This window comes from Argopecten irradians, chromosome 11 (assembly GCF_041381155.1).
Source record: "Argopecten irradians isolate NY chromosome 11, Ai_NY, whole genome shotgun sequence".
Classification (NCBI taxonomy): Eukaryota; Metazoa; Mollusca; class Bivalvia; order Pectinida; family Pectinidae; genus Argopecten; species Argopecten irradians.
In genome coordinates this window covers 29,581,100-29,601,450 of record NC_091144.1, presented here as the reverse complement: position 1 = coordinate 29,601,450, position 20,351 = coordinate 29,581,100, and the positions used below count along the sequence as shown (strand labels likewise).

General features: G+C 33.9%; 1 protein-coding gene across 4 annotated transcripts in view; it reads right to left on the bottom strand.

The window, feature by feature from the left end:
- LOC138335251 (cGMP-specific 3',5'-cyclic phosphodiesterase-like) overlaps nucleotides 1–20,351 on the bottom strand; it is a 52,903-nt gene that overhangs the window by 26,769 nt on the left and 5,783 nt on the right. Inside the window, exons 1-2 of one of the 4 annotated variants that reach the window (XM_069284245.1) lie at nucleotides 7,182–7,336; nucleotides 1,347–2,076 (exon numbers count right to left, since the gene is read on the bottom strand). In XM_069284245.1, the coding sequence (XP_069140346.1) occupies nucleotides 1,347–2,057 (711 nt within the window). In that variant the 5' untranslated portion in view covers nucleotides 2,058–2,076; nucleotides 7,182–7,336. Of the gene's footprint in view, nucleotides 1–1,346; nucleotides 2,077–2,984; nucleotides 3,265–7,181; nucleotides 7,337–20,351 lie in introns of those variants that run through there. The other 3 variants (XM_069284243.1, XM_069284247.1, XM_069284246.1) reach the window with 3 other exon arrangements.

Sequence of the window (20,351 nt, the reverse complement as noted above, 5' to 3'; positions counted from 1 at the left end):
TGTATGCGGTACCCAAACCCGAGACAAAGTACGTACATTAATCAAATGCAAAGCATAACCACTGAGGAGCTAATGAAATTATATTTAGACATGTACATGCACCGAATAACATAAACACACTACTGTAAGAGCGAATTGAGTGGTTCTTATAGACAAAAAAATCTTTACTACACTGGCAAGGGTCAGGGTTTGGCATACAAGACATCCCACCACAATGTGTAATGGCGGACAGCAAGGGAGTTGAACATTTCTGACACATATATATATTTCACTACAGTGGGCTTTTTTGGCATATCACAGTAAAACCAACTAAACTAATTTCCATTAGAACTGGTTTGTTTCCGATACATTTATATGCAAATTTTAATGTACTTAGACTGAATTGTCCTTTTAAAATTTGTGATGTTCCGCATTTTCATATTCTGTATTTGCATATTACAGAGTTATCTGTCCTTGGGGATAGGTATTGATTGTGACGTCATATGTTTTTGAGCGTAACGTCATACTTTTCGAAGAAAATGACATGAATTGCGCTCACAAAATAATGACGAAACAATCGATACCTTCCCGCAAGGGAGCTAACTCTATAATATGCAAAGACGGAATTACAGAGTTATCTGTCCTTGAGGGTAAATGTTGATTGTTAAGTCATGTATTTGTGAGTGAAAAGTCATATTTTTCAGGGAAAACAGCATAATTTGTCATTACAATTGATACCAATTAACAAGGGAGATAACTGTAATACTGAAAGACAGACTATGCAGCCCCAGTGTTTAATATTCAAACAACTGCATTTGACAGTTATATGAGCGGTATGCTGTCAGTGATTTTTCTCCTCATATAACTATGCCAAACTCACTATTTTTTCCTAATTACAATGAAAAATTCCCAAATAAAATCTCTGAAAAACAAACAATACCAAAAAAGCTCTCCCCTCTTTGTTTAATCTCAAACAAACTACTCTGAAACTATTGTGATGGTCAGAGTGGTCGTCATCTTTTGATAAAATGAAACAGTTTACTGTTTTATAATATCTAATCACCTGTAATACCATGTTCAGTAATGTTTAACTTTTTCCCCAAACTGCTCTTTCTGCATTAAAATTCCCAATTTGTTACAAAAACTTTTTTCCCAAAATACCCTGAAAAATCACTGGCTGTCTTTAAAATTTCAATTGTAATAACAATTGTCATGCAATGATCATAGGAGATGCTTGTAGGTCTGTAGGAATGGTTACTTCATCTTTGACAATGTTGAACTGTCTTTTGCCAGCATAAAAGCAATAATCTATTAATTGTAATATGTTTATTTCAGCTTATAAACTTGCCATTTATAACATATCTTACATCGTAAGCTTCCTTGATGTTGACAGTTCCCTTCGTTTCAGCAACATGACCTGCTATTCCCCTTCCAAATGGCACTTTTATTTCATTTTCTTCTGTGTGAATTGATTCTTCTGGAGTTGAAGTTCTGGTGACATCAAAAAGTTTGGACACAAGATATTTCTTTTGTTCGTTGCCTCGTACCAGAAACAGACTTCCACGATCACTTTTAGTTAATATACTAACATTCTGTAATATCTTATGACATAGTACATTTACATCAAGTTCTGTTGCAATATCCCGGATCAGTTCCATGAATAACTCTTGCTCATTTAGTTTACGCAAACTAACAATGTTTTGAACCAATGAAGCCTTCTTCATCTTTTTCATTTGTCCTTCAACATACTGCTTAAACATGCTGGTCGTGACCGAGTTCCTTTGTGAGGATTGATAACCACCCAGGGGTTTACCTGGGGATCCTATTACAGATTTTCTTTTAGCATTATCTGCGCTAGGAGTTTTATCAAATGCCACTAGTGTGTCCGATTTCACGATAGTGATATTTGTAGCATCTAGGGATTTTTTTCCGGTCATTTTTTCAATCATTTCTTTTGAACCATGCTTTTCATAAAACTTTGCCAAGAAATCTTCATGGTTCATAAGGAAATGTTCCACTCTCTCCTCTGTTAGAGGCTCCATGGTTGGTTGAGCTGGTTTAGTTTCTTTCTCCATCATCACAGGATAAAATCAAAATCTGCAAACAAAAATCAACTGATGAGAAAATGTTCACTTTACCTTCATCAATTTTGAATTCAATTTAATTTAATTTTTTTTTTCTTTATTTTTTTTGGACATAAATCAATGCATAATGTTAGGCCTACTGTATAATATTATCTGTACAAATCCAGAATTCCTTATTTGGAAGGCCCATGCATGCCTATCTTTCAGACTCATGGAGCTTTCTATCCTTGACGTGTATTTACATTTTTACTAATTTTGATCTTCTGACAGGCAACCAGTTCTCGCAAAATACCAATTCTCGCCATCACATATAATATCTATTTGTATGATCGCACACAAATTTTCATACATTTTTTGTGGAAATCAGCATGGTGGTGTCTTCTATCAGAAGGTGACTATATTGATGGATGCCTGCCGGTAGACCCCTAAAACGTCTTAAAATGTCTTTTTTTCACTTAATTGGGCAGGGGCCTTTTAACCTCATTTTTGGAATAAAATATGCAATTTGGGAAGAAAATTTCCAGGAGGAAATTGTTTTTTTTTGGGGAATTTGGCATAAAATTGAAATAATTTCCATTGGGAATGAAACCCATTATTGGCCCCAAAAAGCCCACAGAAAAAGTCCTGGGATGCCATTCTATTTCTCATTTCCCTGTGATAATTACGTCATTTGGTGTATGGTGACAGGACCTAATACTTTATCTCTTAATGAACACTGTACATGTATGATACAAAACTTCAGTAGTGATTCAGCGGGTTATTGACGTTGTACTTTCAGTTTCAGAACAAAACAAATGACCATCCACATAGTAAGAATAAGATAGGCTACACCAAGAATTGAAGATTACTTAGTTTTCAATTAATGATATACCCTTACGTTCATACATATGTTACAAAAAATTCAATATTAGGCATGCATACTGTACATTCCAGCGCATGAAAACGGTCGCTGAAACGTCTTGTTACGAGGATGCTGGCGTCCACAATACATTTGGCACAATAAATTAAAAGCTGATAATATGTTACCTGACTCCAAATACCTAATACTTTACGAATCATCGAATGTACTTTGTTGACTTTACCCCGCCTACCTATAGACACATATATGCATAATTTAAGAAACGTTATCTGTGTACGGTCATCTTGAACGACAGCGCTTCGAAAAACTTCCAATCCGCCATTTTGATTACGTCACAGATTGATCGTGCTATTTCCCGCCAAATGGCCAAAGCTAAGAACTATGATCTTTTAAAAGTTTTTGGGTGAAAAATACATCCACTGAAAAGAGTAAGCTAATTTGGCAATTATTTTCACTTCTAATTTGGCAATCTTCAATATTTTCCGAGTCATATAGTTATACCACTAATTAAGATTCATCTGCCTACATGTACATGTATTATTTAAAAGAGCGCCACATGCATGTTGCATGCAGACCTTGGAAACCGTGATTTCCTTTTTGTTAAGCTAATTTTAATAAAGGATTTGTCTTTGTTTTCCATCATTAACTTATCTCAAATGCCTCTGTACATGTAGAATATACATACATCTGTAAAAACGAATCCATTTAGGATCGTATAGCAATGATGACTAGGCCTAGTTCATCATTTAAGTCAATCAATGATTGGAATTGACAATGTCCATCTGCTGTTCCGTTCTAAAGGTGTTAATTGAAATACCATTAGCATGGTTCTGACCATATAATGACCAACTGAAGTCTTCGGATGGCCTCTGTGTTGATCATTATTGAACAGCTGTCTATCTATGAAGTATAGACATGTAAACATGAAATCCCTCACTGCCAGTCATTCAACACAATATAACTTTACAGGAAGAAATATATGCGAGTTCCATTATGGAAATTTTAACTTCTTTTTAAGTGTTACTAATAAAACAGTTGAAAGAAGCGATTTACGTCATCCCTGTATAGCTACAGAAATAAAACGGCTATGTACATGATATTAACAATAGGTTTGTTTACGTCCGATATATTAAATTGCAAGGTGTGAGTAACATAAACGTTTATTTCTTTTCTAATCAAAGACTTCACATACACAGGAAGTTACATGTAGCTATCGGTGTACAATATTGTCAACATCAAACCGACGTTCAAGACCATATTGTCTACAAAATGTACACTTGTAGGAGGCGCAAATCTTACTTTTTATGCAAACAAAATATGGTTATTTTTATCTATCTATTTAATTAACGTTTTTCAAACACTGAACGATCAAACACTGAGTCATTTAATTCATACATTGGATTTCGGTATTAATTAACTTTAGGAAATTGATATAGGAAAGCAATTTACTCTTCACATTTAAAAAGTTGCAAAAGTGAAGTGGTATTTAAATCAAAATGAAGGGTCATATTTGTACCTGGCTCAACGGAAAGCTTCTGTAATCGCTAAGTTACGCTCATTTATAAAGCATTAAAGTCCACATGATATTCAGTGTACTCCTATACGAGCCTCGAAGGAAGCACCAGAGTTACCAGATTATTTACAAACAACCTATTATGTTTGTACATGTGCTATGTTAAAATAAAAGTTGTTAGGTCATAAACCTACTCTAATATACTTAGTGTTATATAATAAACGGCATTTATAATTGCTGGGAGGAAACTATAGACGTTAGTTTAAACTATTAAGAAAATAACAAACGCGAGATGAAAACTAAAAAAACCCAAAAAACTCATGACATAATTTTGACGGAAACTTGCAAGTTATTCTCGAAAATGGAGTTTCTCCATTATGATTGTAGCATAAAAAATAAAACATCTGTTTTGTAACTCAATAATTTGCCATTTAAGTCCGGTTCTCTTGTAACTTAACCTAAATGATTATGTTGATTTCGTGCAGCGTTTGTTTATATTATGAGGAAAATCACAGAACGACAACTAACTTTATTTTTTTTAAACAAAGAGAAATTAGAAGATGAGGTAGTAAGCGGAAGATTTTGACATGCGTTATAGAGGGAAGACTGATGATAAAATCGGTAGACTTCCGCTTAAAGCGGTAGAATTAACATGTGTGTTAATGGTGTAAAACAAGTCAAGTAATGGTGTAAAATAAGTCAAGTCCCTGTGCATAACTTACCATTGAAATCATGCACAGGTACTCGACACAAATTCCAACCAAGGGTCAATAAATATGAATTATGGACCTTTGTTGAGATCCATATGTTGTTATATCGCCCGAGTAGAATACTTTTTAATGACCGAGGACGTAGTCCGAGGTCATTATTTTAAATTATACAAGGGCGGTGTAACACCATATAGACAGAAACAAAGGTCTTTGATTTTTATATTGGACGTGTCGTTTCTTTAAAAAATGTCAAAAACAGTCTCTGTGTATATTAATTATAAGAAACGCATTGGTCATAGAACGCCACCCTGAAGAATGCAGCGTTTGAGCAATGAAGTTAGCAAAGGAATATTAACTCGATGTTTCTAAAAAATGGAAACACCGAGTTAATATGCTATTCATTGAACATCACAATACCAAAGAAAATATTGGAAAATCAAAGCATATCTAATATATATATATATTTGTAATGTCTTATAGTATAATACAGGTATATAATATATTGGCTGTTGGTTGAAAATTCGTGCCAAGTCCCTGTGATAAAGGAACAACATTATATACCCAAACAGTGTTAATCCAATACATTACGTCAATAACAAAACAATCAGATAATTCGAATGATTAATTAATCAGACGTAGACATAAAAAAACTATATGAATCGAACTCGCTTATCAGTCGACTGTAAATGGCCGTCAGACATGTACGTCACTGTCGTTCACGCGTACCGGAAATAATGTGTGTAAGTGCAAAATTAAAATGGAAATGACGTCACGAAACAGGCTTTTACATGCGAGATCCTTAACCTACATCTATTCGGGGAAGGTTGCACATGAATATATTGACACATCTTTATGTAGTACGCTGCAGACAGCTCTCTATTGTTGGTTTGTTAATTAATCGTTTAATTGAGTCTAAGCAAACATTTAAGATTTCATTTACATTTAATTACCTGATACAATAATCGATATTCCTTGGTTATTTTACCTTTGTTGACCCCTGAGGTCAACCTTGTACTGGAAATCGGACCACCTTATCAAGTTTATACATTTTTTTTCTTCTTTGAACTTAATTCATTACAGTTTAACCCTGTACATCTGGGTCTCGTGAAGTCAAAGTGGGACCACTTGGATCTGAGAATTAGTTACAGTTGGTATCAATATGGACCGACCAGAGAGCCCTTACACTATTTAGACGTTTTAGGCGTCTAGATAAAAAATGGTAAAATTCATATTCTACATGGTACTGTACTGTATAATGTATCTACATGTAAAGTACGAATTTAACCGATTTTTTTATATAGACTCTTATATAAAGCCTAAAAAGGGTCAATGCATGGCACTCGGGTGGGTCTAAATTAATATATCTGTATCTGTGGTATAACATGTACGGTTGCCATCCTAATAGGCATGACGTTCACCAATATTATATATATATATACATAGGGGCTCCATGCATAGCTCCAATAGATTACATGTACACGCATATCTTTCAATTGTCAAAGATATCTTTTTGGAGGTCCAAGATAATACAGGTAGGTCTAGGGAAATATTTCATTTTTAAAGGACATTGTATTTTTCAATAATCATAGTGTAAGAACAGATCATTTTGCAAGAATATGAATCTTGACCGTCTGCTTATCTTTGTCGACCCCTATAGCTGTACAGTTTACTGTAATGGAGAAATGACCGGTCTGTGATGTTGTAGTTCTGTAAATGTTTATTTTTTCGTTCATCACATGAAATCGTCCAATAAATCACGTCGCGATAAACTTAAACAAACTTTATTTAATAAAAGCGGTTCTAAATGAAAACGAATGGAACCTAAATTCAAAGACAAAACAAACAAACGATGTTGAGTTTGTATTTGCCTTATATTACAGGTAAGGAACCTTAAAGATGAAATGTTATTCAAAAGAAAAGCACTAGCACTTTAGTCGATCGATCCCCATACTTGTCTAAAATTGTTCACTTATCTGTCACATGCAAATGTACATATACATGTATAAACGCATTTGATAAACGGAAAAAAGACTCACTTTGGCCTGTGTGGACGTCTATGAAAACGCATCACGAAATGGCATGATAAAAAGGACAATTATCCATCATACAAATTTCCACGTCCGAACACGAATTCATTTGCACATTAGATTAGACATATCAGACAGGGACAATGAGGATATATAGAATGTATGGAAGGTTAGTAGGTTTGTATATATATATATATTAACACAAGTCTTTCCCCAAAGGAAATGACGTCAGCTCTAACGTATACCAATATACGCACATGGCCATTATTGTTGTTATAGCTACCTCCGGTTTCAGATTGTCTATAAAAAGAAACTCGAATCGTTGTTTAAAACGTTGATTTGCCCTTGGGAATAAACACACTGCAGACGCCACATCTATAAACTACATAAAGCCGACAATCAGTGGTCAATTATAGCATTAATCTGGCTATATGGCCCTCATATATCCCACCAGATGCCTTCAAGTACATCTGTAACATGGCCGTATATTAGAGTGATATGTAATACCTCATTGAAAGAAAAACATTGTAAAGAAACAAACATTTTGTTATGCTGCTAATTATGAAAAAAAAAAAAACGGCTGATAAATAAATTTGTACTTTACAAATAAAATTATGTGGCTTGATACATTTTACCAACAGGATAACTCCAGATTCTTATGTTGTTTTTTATGTGTCTTAAATGGCAATAGATAGAGTTATATAGAATACAGAATAATCGATCTTACAAACTGCATTGGTTTAATTTTACTTCATTTTAAATTACATACAGTATATTCCGTCAAGCGATTGACATACAGATTTACATGTATATCTAAAGCACTGACGAAATATTTTATAAGACATTTGAAGGTGTTGTTATCTAAAGCACTGACGAAAAATTCAATGAAACATTTGAAGGGAAGGTATTGGTATCTAATGCACTGACGAAATATTTCATGAGACATTTGAAGGTGTTTATCTAAAGCACTGACGAAACATTTCATGAGACATTTGAAGGTGTTGGTATCTAAAGCACTGACGAAATATTTCATAAGATCATTTGAAGGTATTGGTATCTAAAGCACTGACGAAATATTTCATGAGACAACATTTCGATCTTTGTTTGGGACCTTAAGACATTTGCGAAACATTCGGGATATTTTAAGACATTGGTATATCTTAAGCATTGATTAAACATTTCGCTAAAACATTTGCTCTTGAAACATTTGGTGTTTGAAGGTTAAGGTTCGTCCAATGTATGGATGAAATATTTAAATTAGGTGATATTTTTAGATTTTGGATAACATCCTTTATTGACGATACATATGCATGTACTAGGTAACGTGTCAACATGCATTTGAATATCTAAAGTATTGCTGAAATATTTCAGGTGACATTTGGTTTTTTCTTAATCTACCTTTCAGGATACCGATTATAAAAACCATTAGAATACACCAGACATGTTCCTTTTAGGCAGTTCAACAAGCTTTTAGCGATAGTATGAATCCATGAACATGAAAATGTCAAAGTGCACACTGATGAGCTAACTAAACAACTGTCGCGGCAGTTACAAAAGGTGTCATTATCAACTCCATCAAGTATTGATGAAGAATACATAATGTAGCTCAAAATAGCCCTGGAAACACGTTGTTAATTTACACTATGAACTAGATGTTGATGATAAATTCGAATTTTCAAACGGAAAATACGCGGATACCATCAGTTTCATAGTAACTGATATACTGATAGTTAAGACAATGCTATAGTTTTTGTCACAGGGACATGTGAAATAGTTAGCAGTCAATATATATCTATATACCGTAATTGTCTGAAGGACCTTTTCAAAAGTTTTAGGACTCGACCTCCTTTTCATGGGCCCCTGTGACCATTGGGTGGACATCCAGACTTTTATGTAATGGAAAATATCACAACGACCTTATTAATACTTTGACCTCTAAGAAATTAACCACAACAAAATTCCATCGGATGGATTATAGATCGATGAAACTTCATTATGTACCATGACATTATTCAACCCTTCCGGAATACTTTAAACCAAACTTTGTGTTGAATTTCAAGTATTAAGATATTAAATGTACAGAACTACACAATATGGCTGTTTTACCTATTCTTTTTTTTATTCAATTGATCATCTTCGGAACAAAAGTACCTGAATTCGATCGAAATGTGACACGAGATCAATTAATTGGAAAAATAAAGATATTCCTTTCGTGAATCTGCTAAATAAAAATGCGTTAATACTTTGGAATTAGATTCAAGGAACAAACGGTCTAAATGGATTTTTTTGATTGATGATAGAGTATATAGTGTTCTATATGTAGTGATGTTACTATGGTAATATATAGGGCCTACTGCATATCACCACAAAAACCGTTGAACAGCGTACGAAGGATCTATACATCGAATACTAGAAAGTAATCAATGGTTAAATTCAAAGCTTTCATCAATTCCTCCTATGAAGTTTATAAAGCAATATCAATATCTTTGGAACACCGTTCATGATATCTCATCAGGATATGTGTCTGCTAATCCACTCGGCGTGAATTTAATTGGTTACATAGTACATTTGATATACTAACGTCCTATTAATAGCCAGAGTCATTTACGGACGTGTAAAGTTTATATGGTAGAGGAAAACAGGAGTGCCCGTAGAAAAAACACCGACCAGCGGTCAGTAACTGACATCTGTCCCACATGATATAATCGAATCATATACAATTGAAACAGTATAAAAAACAAATATGGCGTATCATCCACACCAATCATTTTCAAGTTTTTTTTTTCTTTTTCTTTTTAGAAATTGGAGTTTTGTCGCCAAAAAGAGCTCCAGTTATCGCATGTAATTATCACGTGCCGCCGCTGCTGCAGCTCTCCGCGATATGGAGAAAGCTAATAATAATAGGTACACTTTTCGATGTTAATACTTCGCGAGGATGGTCTATATTTTGTACTGTAAAACTCTATTTCTATTTTTTTTTTAAATGTGGATGGATTCAAATCCATGATAGTGTTCGTCACTCTTAGCAAATCTCAGAAAATATGAAATTCCACCAATATCCTAGGTAATGGTTTCAGAAGATCTGGCAAATCAATACCTACAGCAATCATCAGGAAAAGATTGAGAGATTCAGAATGAATCGTTCTATTGCTTCTATGAACAAATATTGCCATAGGCCTCCTACGTCTGGTTTGATCTAAGTTTCTTTGACCGCATATAAATGGATCTTTCACGAAATCAAAGAATTACTGTGAAAGAGATAGGTTTTACCTTCATGATCTCTGGTGAAGGGAGAATATCGACCGACAAGTTATGGTCTCCGAGAGTTGGCTTTAATTTACTCAGACAAGATTCAGAATGAATCGTTCTAAATTGCTTCTATGAACATATAGCCATAGGCCTCCTACGTCTGTTTTGATCCAAGTTTCTTTGACCGCATATAAATGGATCTTTCACGAAATCAAAGAATTATTGTGATAGAGATAGGTTTTACCTTCCTGAAATCTGGTGAAGGGAGAATATCGACCGACACACGGTCTCCGAGAGTTGGCTTTAATTTACTCACACCGTTGATTATTTCACCCTGTCGTTAAGTTTATTACCACTTCTCAAACTGGCTGTTAATGCATTTGACGCTGAATGCAGGTGTTAAAGGTTTCCTTTTTTAAAATTAACCAAAACGACAACCCCCACCCACGAGAATCTAAACGGTTTTGCTCTCTTTGTGATTTATACTAGATGGAACGTGACGTATCCTAAAATATCAAGGAGAACGCGAAGAAGTTATTTTTCAAAAATACACAACAATATAAAAGTTTCGCTTTCAATTCTTTTTACAATGTGATCATCAATATGGTGGTTTGAGCAAGGAAACAAATGTCGACAACACAACAAAGTAGTATCGAGGACAACTAAAGCGACGCCCAGTACCAAACAAAGGAAATACTTTAACAGATCATCAGTAAGCATGCGTCAAAGTTTCGTGTGCAAAGCAGTCGTGTCGTCTGCAAAATAAGCACCGCCAAATTTTAAATGTTAGATGAAGCATAATGCTGTGGCAGAAAAGTAAAGTTTTCATCAGGATAATAAAAAATGGTAAGGCATGATGGACAGCAAATATCTTTTTAAAACGATTTTTTTTATACATCGCATTTATACCTTACATGTCTTGTTTTGGTTCACCTCCAATGACGTAAACATTTGAAAACATTTTGGTGTACTACGAGTGTATTGTTGTCATAGATAAGAAGAGTGATCGGAGTTTGTAGGTTTGAAATTTTCTACTTAGTATTTACATTATAAATATATTGCCAGGATTGGCCTTCTACAAATATTATCTAGCTATTCATACATAAATGTGACTCTTGAAGTAATAGTTACGATATCAGTGAACTGTTGTAAAGGGCCACCATCTATAGCAACTTGAACTTGTAAATGCTAACATATTGATTCTTTCTTTTTATATGAGAAACTATGCAAATACAAATCACCGTCAAAGCAGGCTTGCAGTAATGACACTTTCCACAGACGACGCCAACAGAAACGGAAACTTAGAAGCGCTGCACATACCAATCAAATCATATATTTTTCATAATATGATACATAAAGTTATCCTAGATAAGATTTTATTTGTTTTCATGCACATATTACGTCAATGTTTACTTTTTACTCTTGAAAGGAAAAGGGGAAAACATTTTTCTCGCTATAATTTATAAACTTACTTCTCTTGTGTTCTTCTTTTATGTTTATTAAAGGTAAATTTTGGCAATTGATTGGATTAATTGGAAAAATGTCGATATATCCTATGTGTAAAAATGGTTACGTGGATTAAAAATAACATTACCTTAAGAAATTATTTGTTCAGGCTCTTTACGCACACCAAATATACACATATCTCCTACCAAAGCTGATAATTAGATTCCATTTATAAGAATCAATCCTGATCGTTATCGCACGCAATCAAAACTCAGTCATCGGTAAACTTCTGATTAGTTACCATATATGGCAGTTGTGATTCGGATTACGGCAATGGCCATGGCATGTCTTCCTCACGGCATTATGACGTCACATAAACTTCAATCACGTGGCAATTGCCGACTACCGTGTAGAACAATACATCCGTACGCCCACCGGGGCGCTGATGCCAACCAAATGAAGCATTCTTAATTAAAGTTCAGATGCGATTTTCCGATTGAAGTTGCTTTCAAATTGAAAATCTTGGAATTAAAAAAATGACGTTTCTCTAATTTCGTTAAAACATAATGACTTTCACAAGCAACTGGTGGCAATGTTATGCATTTGATACGGAATGTGAAAAATCAATTTCTAGTGTCTGTTTCCGCAAGCAAAAACATTTGATGATGCACCATGCTTACTTTACAGTGTTTGTATCTCCGTTGAAGTACATTACCATATAGTACCAAATGCTACAGTTTAGCAACAAAGTAAGAAGTTTAAATATGAATACTCAACTTTGAAATCACAAGGAAATACAGTGAAACATTAAATAGTTGTTGGTAAAATAGGAGTGTTTGCCGAATACAGACCATTAAATCTGCGGTTTTGTCAGAATTTGAAGATCTTCATCACCCTCCTTCCCCCAACCATGAAAAGTCTTAAGGTACTGGAATTATCAACAAAAGCGCAGATAGGTCCCGATTTTCACTTAAACTTCGTTTAAATGTTACAATGTAGGGCAGAGAAAAGTCAGTGTTCAACATTATTAGTTTACTCCGAGAGAAAGAAGGGCACTAATTTCAATAGTTGGACTTTAAAACAATGAAGTCGCAGCATGTGAACGAAATGTCTCAAGACATTGTGCACAAAAGCAATCCTGGCGAATCAAAGGAACCAGACTGTCACTGGTGCCATAGAATGAACGCAACAGTAATGGGTGGCGACTTAATCCCATTTCCGAAATAGAAATGGTGGATGCCAAAACCGTCAATTAAAATTGCTCCATCGCTGACAAATGGTATTTTTTCATTATCAAAAACAGGAGCAGACGATTTAGCATTTTTCTTCAGTTACAAATGTTACTTACTTTACACCATTACCACCGTTGAAAAGTTTGAGCTTCTAATTTTAATTCAAGTTAAAAATATGAAAAATAATTAATTGCATCCCGAACAAATTCCGTGGCACTATATCCTATTTGGATTGATGTACTGATTGCGCATGCACCAAAGGAAAATAAATCATTTTTTATTATTTTTTGTGTTAATTAGACATATATATACACGATAAAACACCAATTATTGTTCAAATGATGACTATCATATATGCTCTGTCGGCGGTGGAGCATCTTTAAAGAAATTTATACCTGTAATTAATGTAAAACTTTCATTAAATAGCAAGCTGACATTATGGAGTTAAATGTATGCATTGACGAATCATGTGCATTTGTTTAGCGTGAAGCTTATCTATGTAAAGTGCCACCTGTTGTTTTTAAGTAATGGAGTATCAAAATAAGTCAAACATATGTTTCGTCATTTGGTGACTCGTCGGGAATGCGATAAGAGTAAATATGAATAATTTTGATGGCTGTTCACCAAATATGGGACTCAATATCCATCAAACACGTGACATTTTATTAAATTAACGAACGCGTTGGAACATTGACAAACTGTCACGTGCTTGCAACAGTACTACATTTTTGACTATAGCAAGGCGTGAAAAACAATTTCATTAAATAAATTTATAAAATTGAAAACACCAAGAAACGGTTTGTATAACAGAACATGTGGTTTTCCGCTCGATAAATTGTGCTGGATATTAATATCGAGTTTTAATTAAGCTCAAAATGTTAAAGGCAATACTCAAATGTCGCCACGTCCAATAACAGGAAAATTAATGATCTTGCGAACATGTGTTATTCACGACATTCTAGTATTGATCACCGCGGCAACAACACACGTCACATACGAAGCCATACAAATGCCATTTATTGCATGCGAGGTGAATAAGAAAAGTAGGGAAATATTAGAAACAAGTTGTGGATTGTAATTTTTCTATAACGTTAATGAAGAATTCGATAGCTCCTAAAGATTACATTGGCTTCTTTTGACTTTGTTAGATGTCATTTTATTGAATGCATTCTCCACTTGAGAGATGCTCAAGTATGCAACTGAATTTCGTCTAAAATAGGAAAGCATCAATTTCATAGACTATTAATGCGATGGCTGTAAACGATATTCCGTCTTTGCATATTACTGAGTTAGCTCCCTTGCGGGTGGGTATCAATTGTTACGTCATTATTTTGTGAGTGCGATTCACGTTGTTTTCTCCGAAACATATGACGTTACGCTTAATACCTACCCGCAAGTACAGATAACTCTGTAATATGCAAATTCGGAATAGTACAATAAACATCTAAAATCTCTAATACAATCATATAATAAACAACAAAATAATAATAAATCTGATTCTGAAAAGTAAGAATAAAAATGTTAAGACAATATTGATTGGTCGATCTGAATAAATCATGTTTCTTAGATATGAAATCAACATTTGATGATTGTTACCTATCTTCCAGACTATAGCTACGGTACAGTTTCCAAAAAAATATCTCTGTAAAAATGTCCTTAATATGAATTAGGGCTTTTAATATGTTATGGACATTCATTTATTTTTCTTGTAGGAATTTTCCCCCTGATTATCATTTTAAATGGTTTATCCGAATTGGGCTGAATTTCAATCACAGCTCTTGAATTAGTATTGAAGTTCAATGACAATTGATTAGAATTTTTGGTCTCTAACGTCTGAAAAAGCTGTTCTATTTGTTAAGCATGAAATCGTTATGAATAGAATAAGGTTTAGTTGTTTTCCAGTCCCAAAATACGGCCTATGTATTGAAGTACAGTGTCATATTCTGTCATTATTATGATCACCGCCCACGCAATTAACGACCACTTCCGGGTGATAATGATGCGTGACACCTTCTGACTATTATGGTTTGATAGTTGATCTATAAATTGTGATGAGTTTTCACTCTGTATCAGCCATAGCAAAAAGTATCCGACTATTACCAGGCTTTAACAAGGATTGAAGAATCACTTAATACCCTAATAAAACAGCTCTCGGATCCTCGAGAACGCACATGTATTCTAAACAGAGAAATGAATAACGCCATTCAATAGAAACGCGTGATAAATTAATGATTTCCTGCGCAACTTAAAGATTAAAAATCATAGAAAATCAATATGGTGTGACATATCATTGCCAATCTTTATCAAACAGCTCGCTCGCTTCCTCGCATCCTGTATAGATTAGAACATGGATCAAAGACGATTGCATTTCTGTTTCAGAGTTTTAAGGAACAGAAAATATTATCGTACATCCGGCTTTTTACGCAATTTTAACTAAATACGAAATAAATTTCCGCGATCGTAGTAAGTTACCGTGCACCCCGAATTTCGGTAACGTATCACAGAAATAAAATTTGGTTGGCTCAACGTTAAACAGTTAATTTTGCAATGTGTTACGCGTATTACAATTGATGCCTGTATATTTTGGGAGACTGCGGTATGTTCGTGTTGTGGCTCCTTGTAATGATGGGTTCTTTTGATAGTGTCATCTCACTGACACATACCCCCAAACACTAGAAAACTCGACAGAAAAAGAGGATAAGATTTATTAGCTTGGGGTGTCCATTAATCATTAAAAATAATTGTTTCGGAACACGGTTGCTATCATTGTCACTGTACATTTAGTACGTTTTATATCGTGATGTTCATACACCAACTACAATTTTAAAAGCTGTTCCCGATATGATCGACATTATAGCTGGAGTATGGTTTCGAAATGCTTTGTTTCTAAACATAAGTCTTATAATAAAGATACTGACAACTGATGATAGGTTCATCATGGAAATCAAACTATTATTTTGTAAAATGTGTTGAACTGACTCATGCATGATTTTGCATAAAGGCTTAAACCGGATTAAAACTGGTCGTGTGTGGTGTATAAATTGTAATTATAACACAGACGACTGCTTCTATATGGCTTCTGGAAGTATTACCACCGATAACGTCATTGGTATTGGCGAACATTCAAACAGTTCATCGATAAAGGTTCTGTCATAAAATCGACGTTCTCAGAGTGACGATGACTTACTGATGTAGTACATAATAATATGTATTTTCATTAACGTGAATCATTATCTTATGTCAGTTCAATTATTGATGCTCTATATTTATATACGGCGATCATTTGTTTTGCTGTAAAGCAATTTTTAGACAATGTTATAGATATATAAACGGCGACCATATGTTTTGCTGTGAAACGATTTTTAGACACTCTAATATAAATTGACTGTTTATTTGCTGTGATACTTTTTTGACAATTTAGATATATAAATTGACACCGTTTGTTTTGTTGTAAAACGATTTTTAGACAATGCTCTAGATATATAAACGGCGATCATTTGTTTTGCAGTACAAATGAGTTTTAGTCAATTTGCTCTAGATACATAAACGGAGACCATTTGGTTTGCTGTAAAACTAGCGCACACTTTCGTATGTCTCTATGGTTTAAAAAGTGCTGTACTCCACATACCAGATATCGGCCATAGCAACCATTCGCCGATCCATGTAAACTTTGAAAATCTCCGGAAAAGCACCATTAGCAGTCTCCCATACATTGACCTGAAGCACGTGAGGCTAAAAGGATGACGTAGATGATCGAGTTATATACAACCGGTGTAAACGGAGCTCTCAATAAGGCTTCTTTAATAACCTTTAATGATGAAAAGCAAGATTCTGTTTCAAGTTGCTCATAATATTATCACAAAGTATTGTTAGTTTTCACGGTATAAAACCTATTTTAAATGATTTAATACATAATGAAGATAAATATTTCTTTATTTGATAGAAATTAATTTTGGTTTCCGTTTCCGACTCGTATGAAATATCGCAACACGTTTGAAGAACCGTTTGACTGTATTTAATTTTGTACAATAAGTGTCGGGCAGATATTTTTATGATTGATCAAAACTTCATGCCCAGTTCGCCGTTATTAATGAATACGATTTAAAAAAAGACATTTGGATTATTATTGACTGGAATCCTCCGAATACATGAAAGTAAGGCTAACTCATATTTTGTCAAACAAAGGATTTGGTTACTTTACAAAAAACACACAAAATAACATCTAAGCGTTTCTATAAATAACCCTACCATACAGCGTGCTTGTCCTTTTGACTAATATATGATGCTCATAAGAAAACGACAAGTCTGGAAAGATGCAAAACTTGTGATTTCAAGATTTGGCAAAAGATTTTCTATTTTGTTTTTGCACAAACTCTTTCACTTTTTCAGTTGTTGTTTTTAAAATACTTATAAAGCACATCCCAGATTCAATTATAATGAGTTATCTTTTCCAATTTTGCATTTTTTTGTTATCATGATGTCCATCCGAAATGTTTATAAATTAAACGAATTTGAAAATTAGTTTTTTTAGTCTATTTGTTGATCTGTGAAACCATAAAGTGCAAAATTAACATCTGTTATTAATCACGAATATCGTGTCACATTATTAAGATACATTTATCTATTATGTACATTTATATTAATGATTACCAACGAAGGTGAAATACATATGTACACACTTAGCTATATGAATATTAAAATTAATAAAATCTTGACCGAGAATTGATACCATTGTACCGCACCACGATTAGTGTTGTTTCACCTATTCTAACAATAATTATATGTATTACAGATGCAACATTATTTATTTTCAATGTTATGAAGAAATACGTTTAAGTTTGACGGTGTTGATTTTAAGTAACATTTTATCAAGGAATTGTACGTCGATTCCCCTACTTTTGCAAAAAGCATAAAAAGAGAGTCGGGAAACAAAATCAAGCAAACAGCTATTAAAATTAAAGATGAAGTTTAAAATAATGATACTTTGTGATCTGAAAATGAATCAAATTCTATCATAGAACGATTCCGTATTTATTTGAAAAAGTAAACATATAGTTTATACTGGTATAATGATAATTACACTGGAGATTACGCGATTTAACCAGTTAATGACTTTGGTATTAGGATACAGGTATACAATTGTAAAAGTACATTTTTGTTCGTAAGGTAAATTTTAACAAGCTGCTTAAGTTTATGTTGTATATCTGTTTAGGTCAGTGAACCATAATTTTGGCAATCTAATAATATGTAATTTCATAACAGACCTACTTTAGCATAAATAGATTAGGTTTATCCGTACGTAAAAAGAGAAATACATAAGGAAAGTTAGACGTGTTCGTATCAAAATAAGACAATGGTGGTTAAAAATTCTAATATTACTTGAAAATAAATGGAATGGAAGTACAAAAATAAATGTCAACGGCATGAAATATTTTGAGTTCTTTTCCTCACTTTTTTTTAGATCTATCACCCATAGTTACAAAATATATTTAGAACATGTTGCATTAATTGAGACGAAGATACAGCCTTGAGGACAGTCTTTTGTTGATTAAGCCCTGAATTGATTGTGAAACTCTCATTTGTTGGCCTAAATTTAATTTGCGCTGGGGAATTTGGTTTTTCTTGGCATTTACAGGTGTTGTTTCTTTCTTTTTGGATCGAATTGGATTTAGAAGATTGACATTTCAAACAGACATGTTAGAATAGCTTCTTCACGCGTGGGATTTATGGGAGTGGATGTCGAGTACACTTGAAATGTTTTGGAATCTTTTGGTTCCTGTTCCTATTTGCTTGCATAATTCATCATAATAATATTTCGTCTTTGCCTATTACGGAGTTAGCTCCCTTGTGGATAGATATCCGTTGTGACGTCATTATTTTGTGAGCGGAATTCACGTCATTTTCTCAAAATGACGTTATGCTCTGAAACACATATCGTCACTATTAAAACCTACCACAAAGGGCAGATAACACTGTAATATGCAAATACAGAATATCTCCCCGTGGACATTGTGTAATCGCTCGTTGCTTCGTCCAAATTTCTTCCAAGAAAACAACTTTCGATATTTTTATAGAATTGTAACGAATACCAAAATAAGACATCCAAAAATACTTAAATGCAGATTTAGCTCCCATCTTCTTTTTAACTTCTCTTTCGCATAACAATCTAGATGTACTATCTACACATACGTATAGACTAGTCATTAATTTGATCCGTAACTAATTATCAAATAAAGTATTGATATATTGTTACGTTAAGTTGAAAATATTCAATAGTGTATTATACCCTCAAAACAAAAGGGATGAAGATAATTTGTTAATATTAATAAAAATAAAATAATTTAACCGCTAGATTACGATTCGATATATTACGATTAGAAACACCAGTTATAGCTCCCGGTAAATATTACACGAGGAAAGTTGATCACTTGTTGATAAGATTCAAATAACCCATGGTCAGAAAATGGGAATCAATAGATTACATGTCGGACAATAGACCATTGCGCATTTCCCCGACATAATTTACGAGTTTCTAACTTACCGGAAATTCATCAAGTTGTTGCGTGACTTCGCGGGACCATATTCCCATAGGTCATCGCTAGGACGACATTGGTCAGGGATCCTATATTTGAACCGTCTAGATATGGGAAATCATAAATTAAGGAGGGGAATTATTCATATAGATAAGATCAATGTTTGTCCTGACTTGGCATATTGCCTCGGCTATTGTAATACAACGTAAATCGCCCCTCGCTTCAATTTCTGGTAGCCCCTTTCTATGGGGTGTGAAACCTATTTATGGTTTTTATGTAGATGGTTATAAACATGTGGCCTGTTGACATAGATCTCAATCACCGAGTGATTACCATAGGACTAGGTCAATAGAAGCCACTCGTGTACGCATTACAAAATACATACCTGTCCATTAAGTGTTACTGCGTTAGACACCCGTCTTAACCTGTCTTTTGGGATGGACGTTAAAACAAATAGGGCTTAACATAATAGAGTTAGGATGAACTTTGTATGGCTTGACGGGGATCGAACTCGGACGTAAGAGAAGACACACTTTTTATTTAAATTTTGTATTTACGTATATATATACGTACGTAAAATGACACCGTGACCATGTCACTTTTGTTTGATTAGATTTCAGTTCACCACCCACTTAAACTGCTTCTAGACCAAATAAAGAGGATTTAGAACAATTTACATTTGCTATTCAATAAAAGCGTTACTTGACCTCCTATATAAT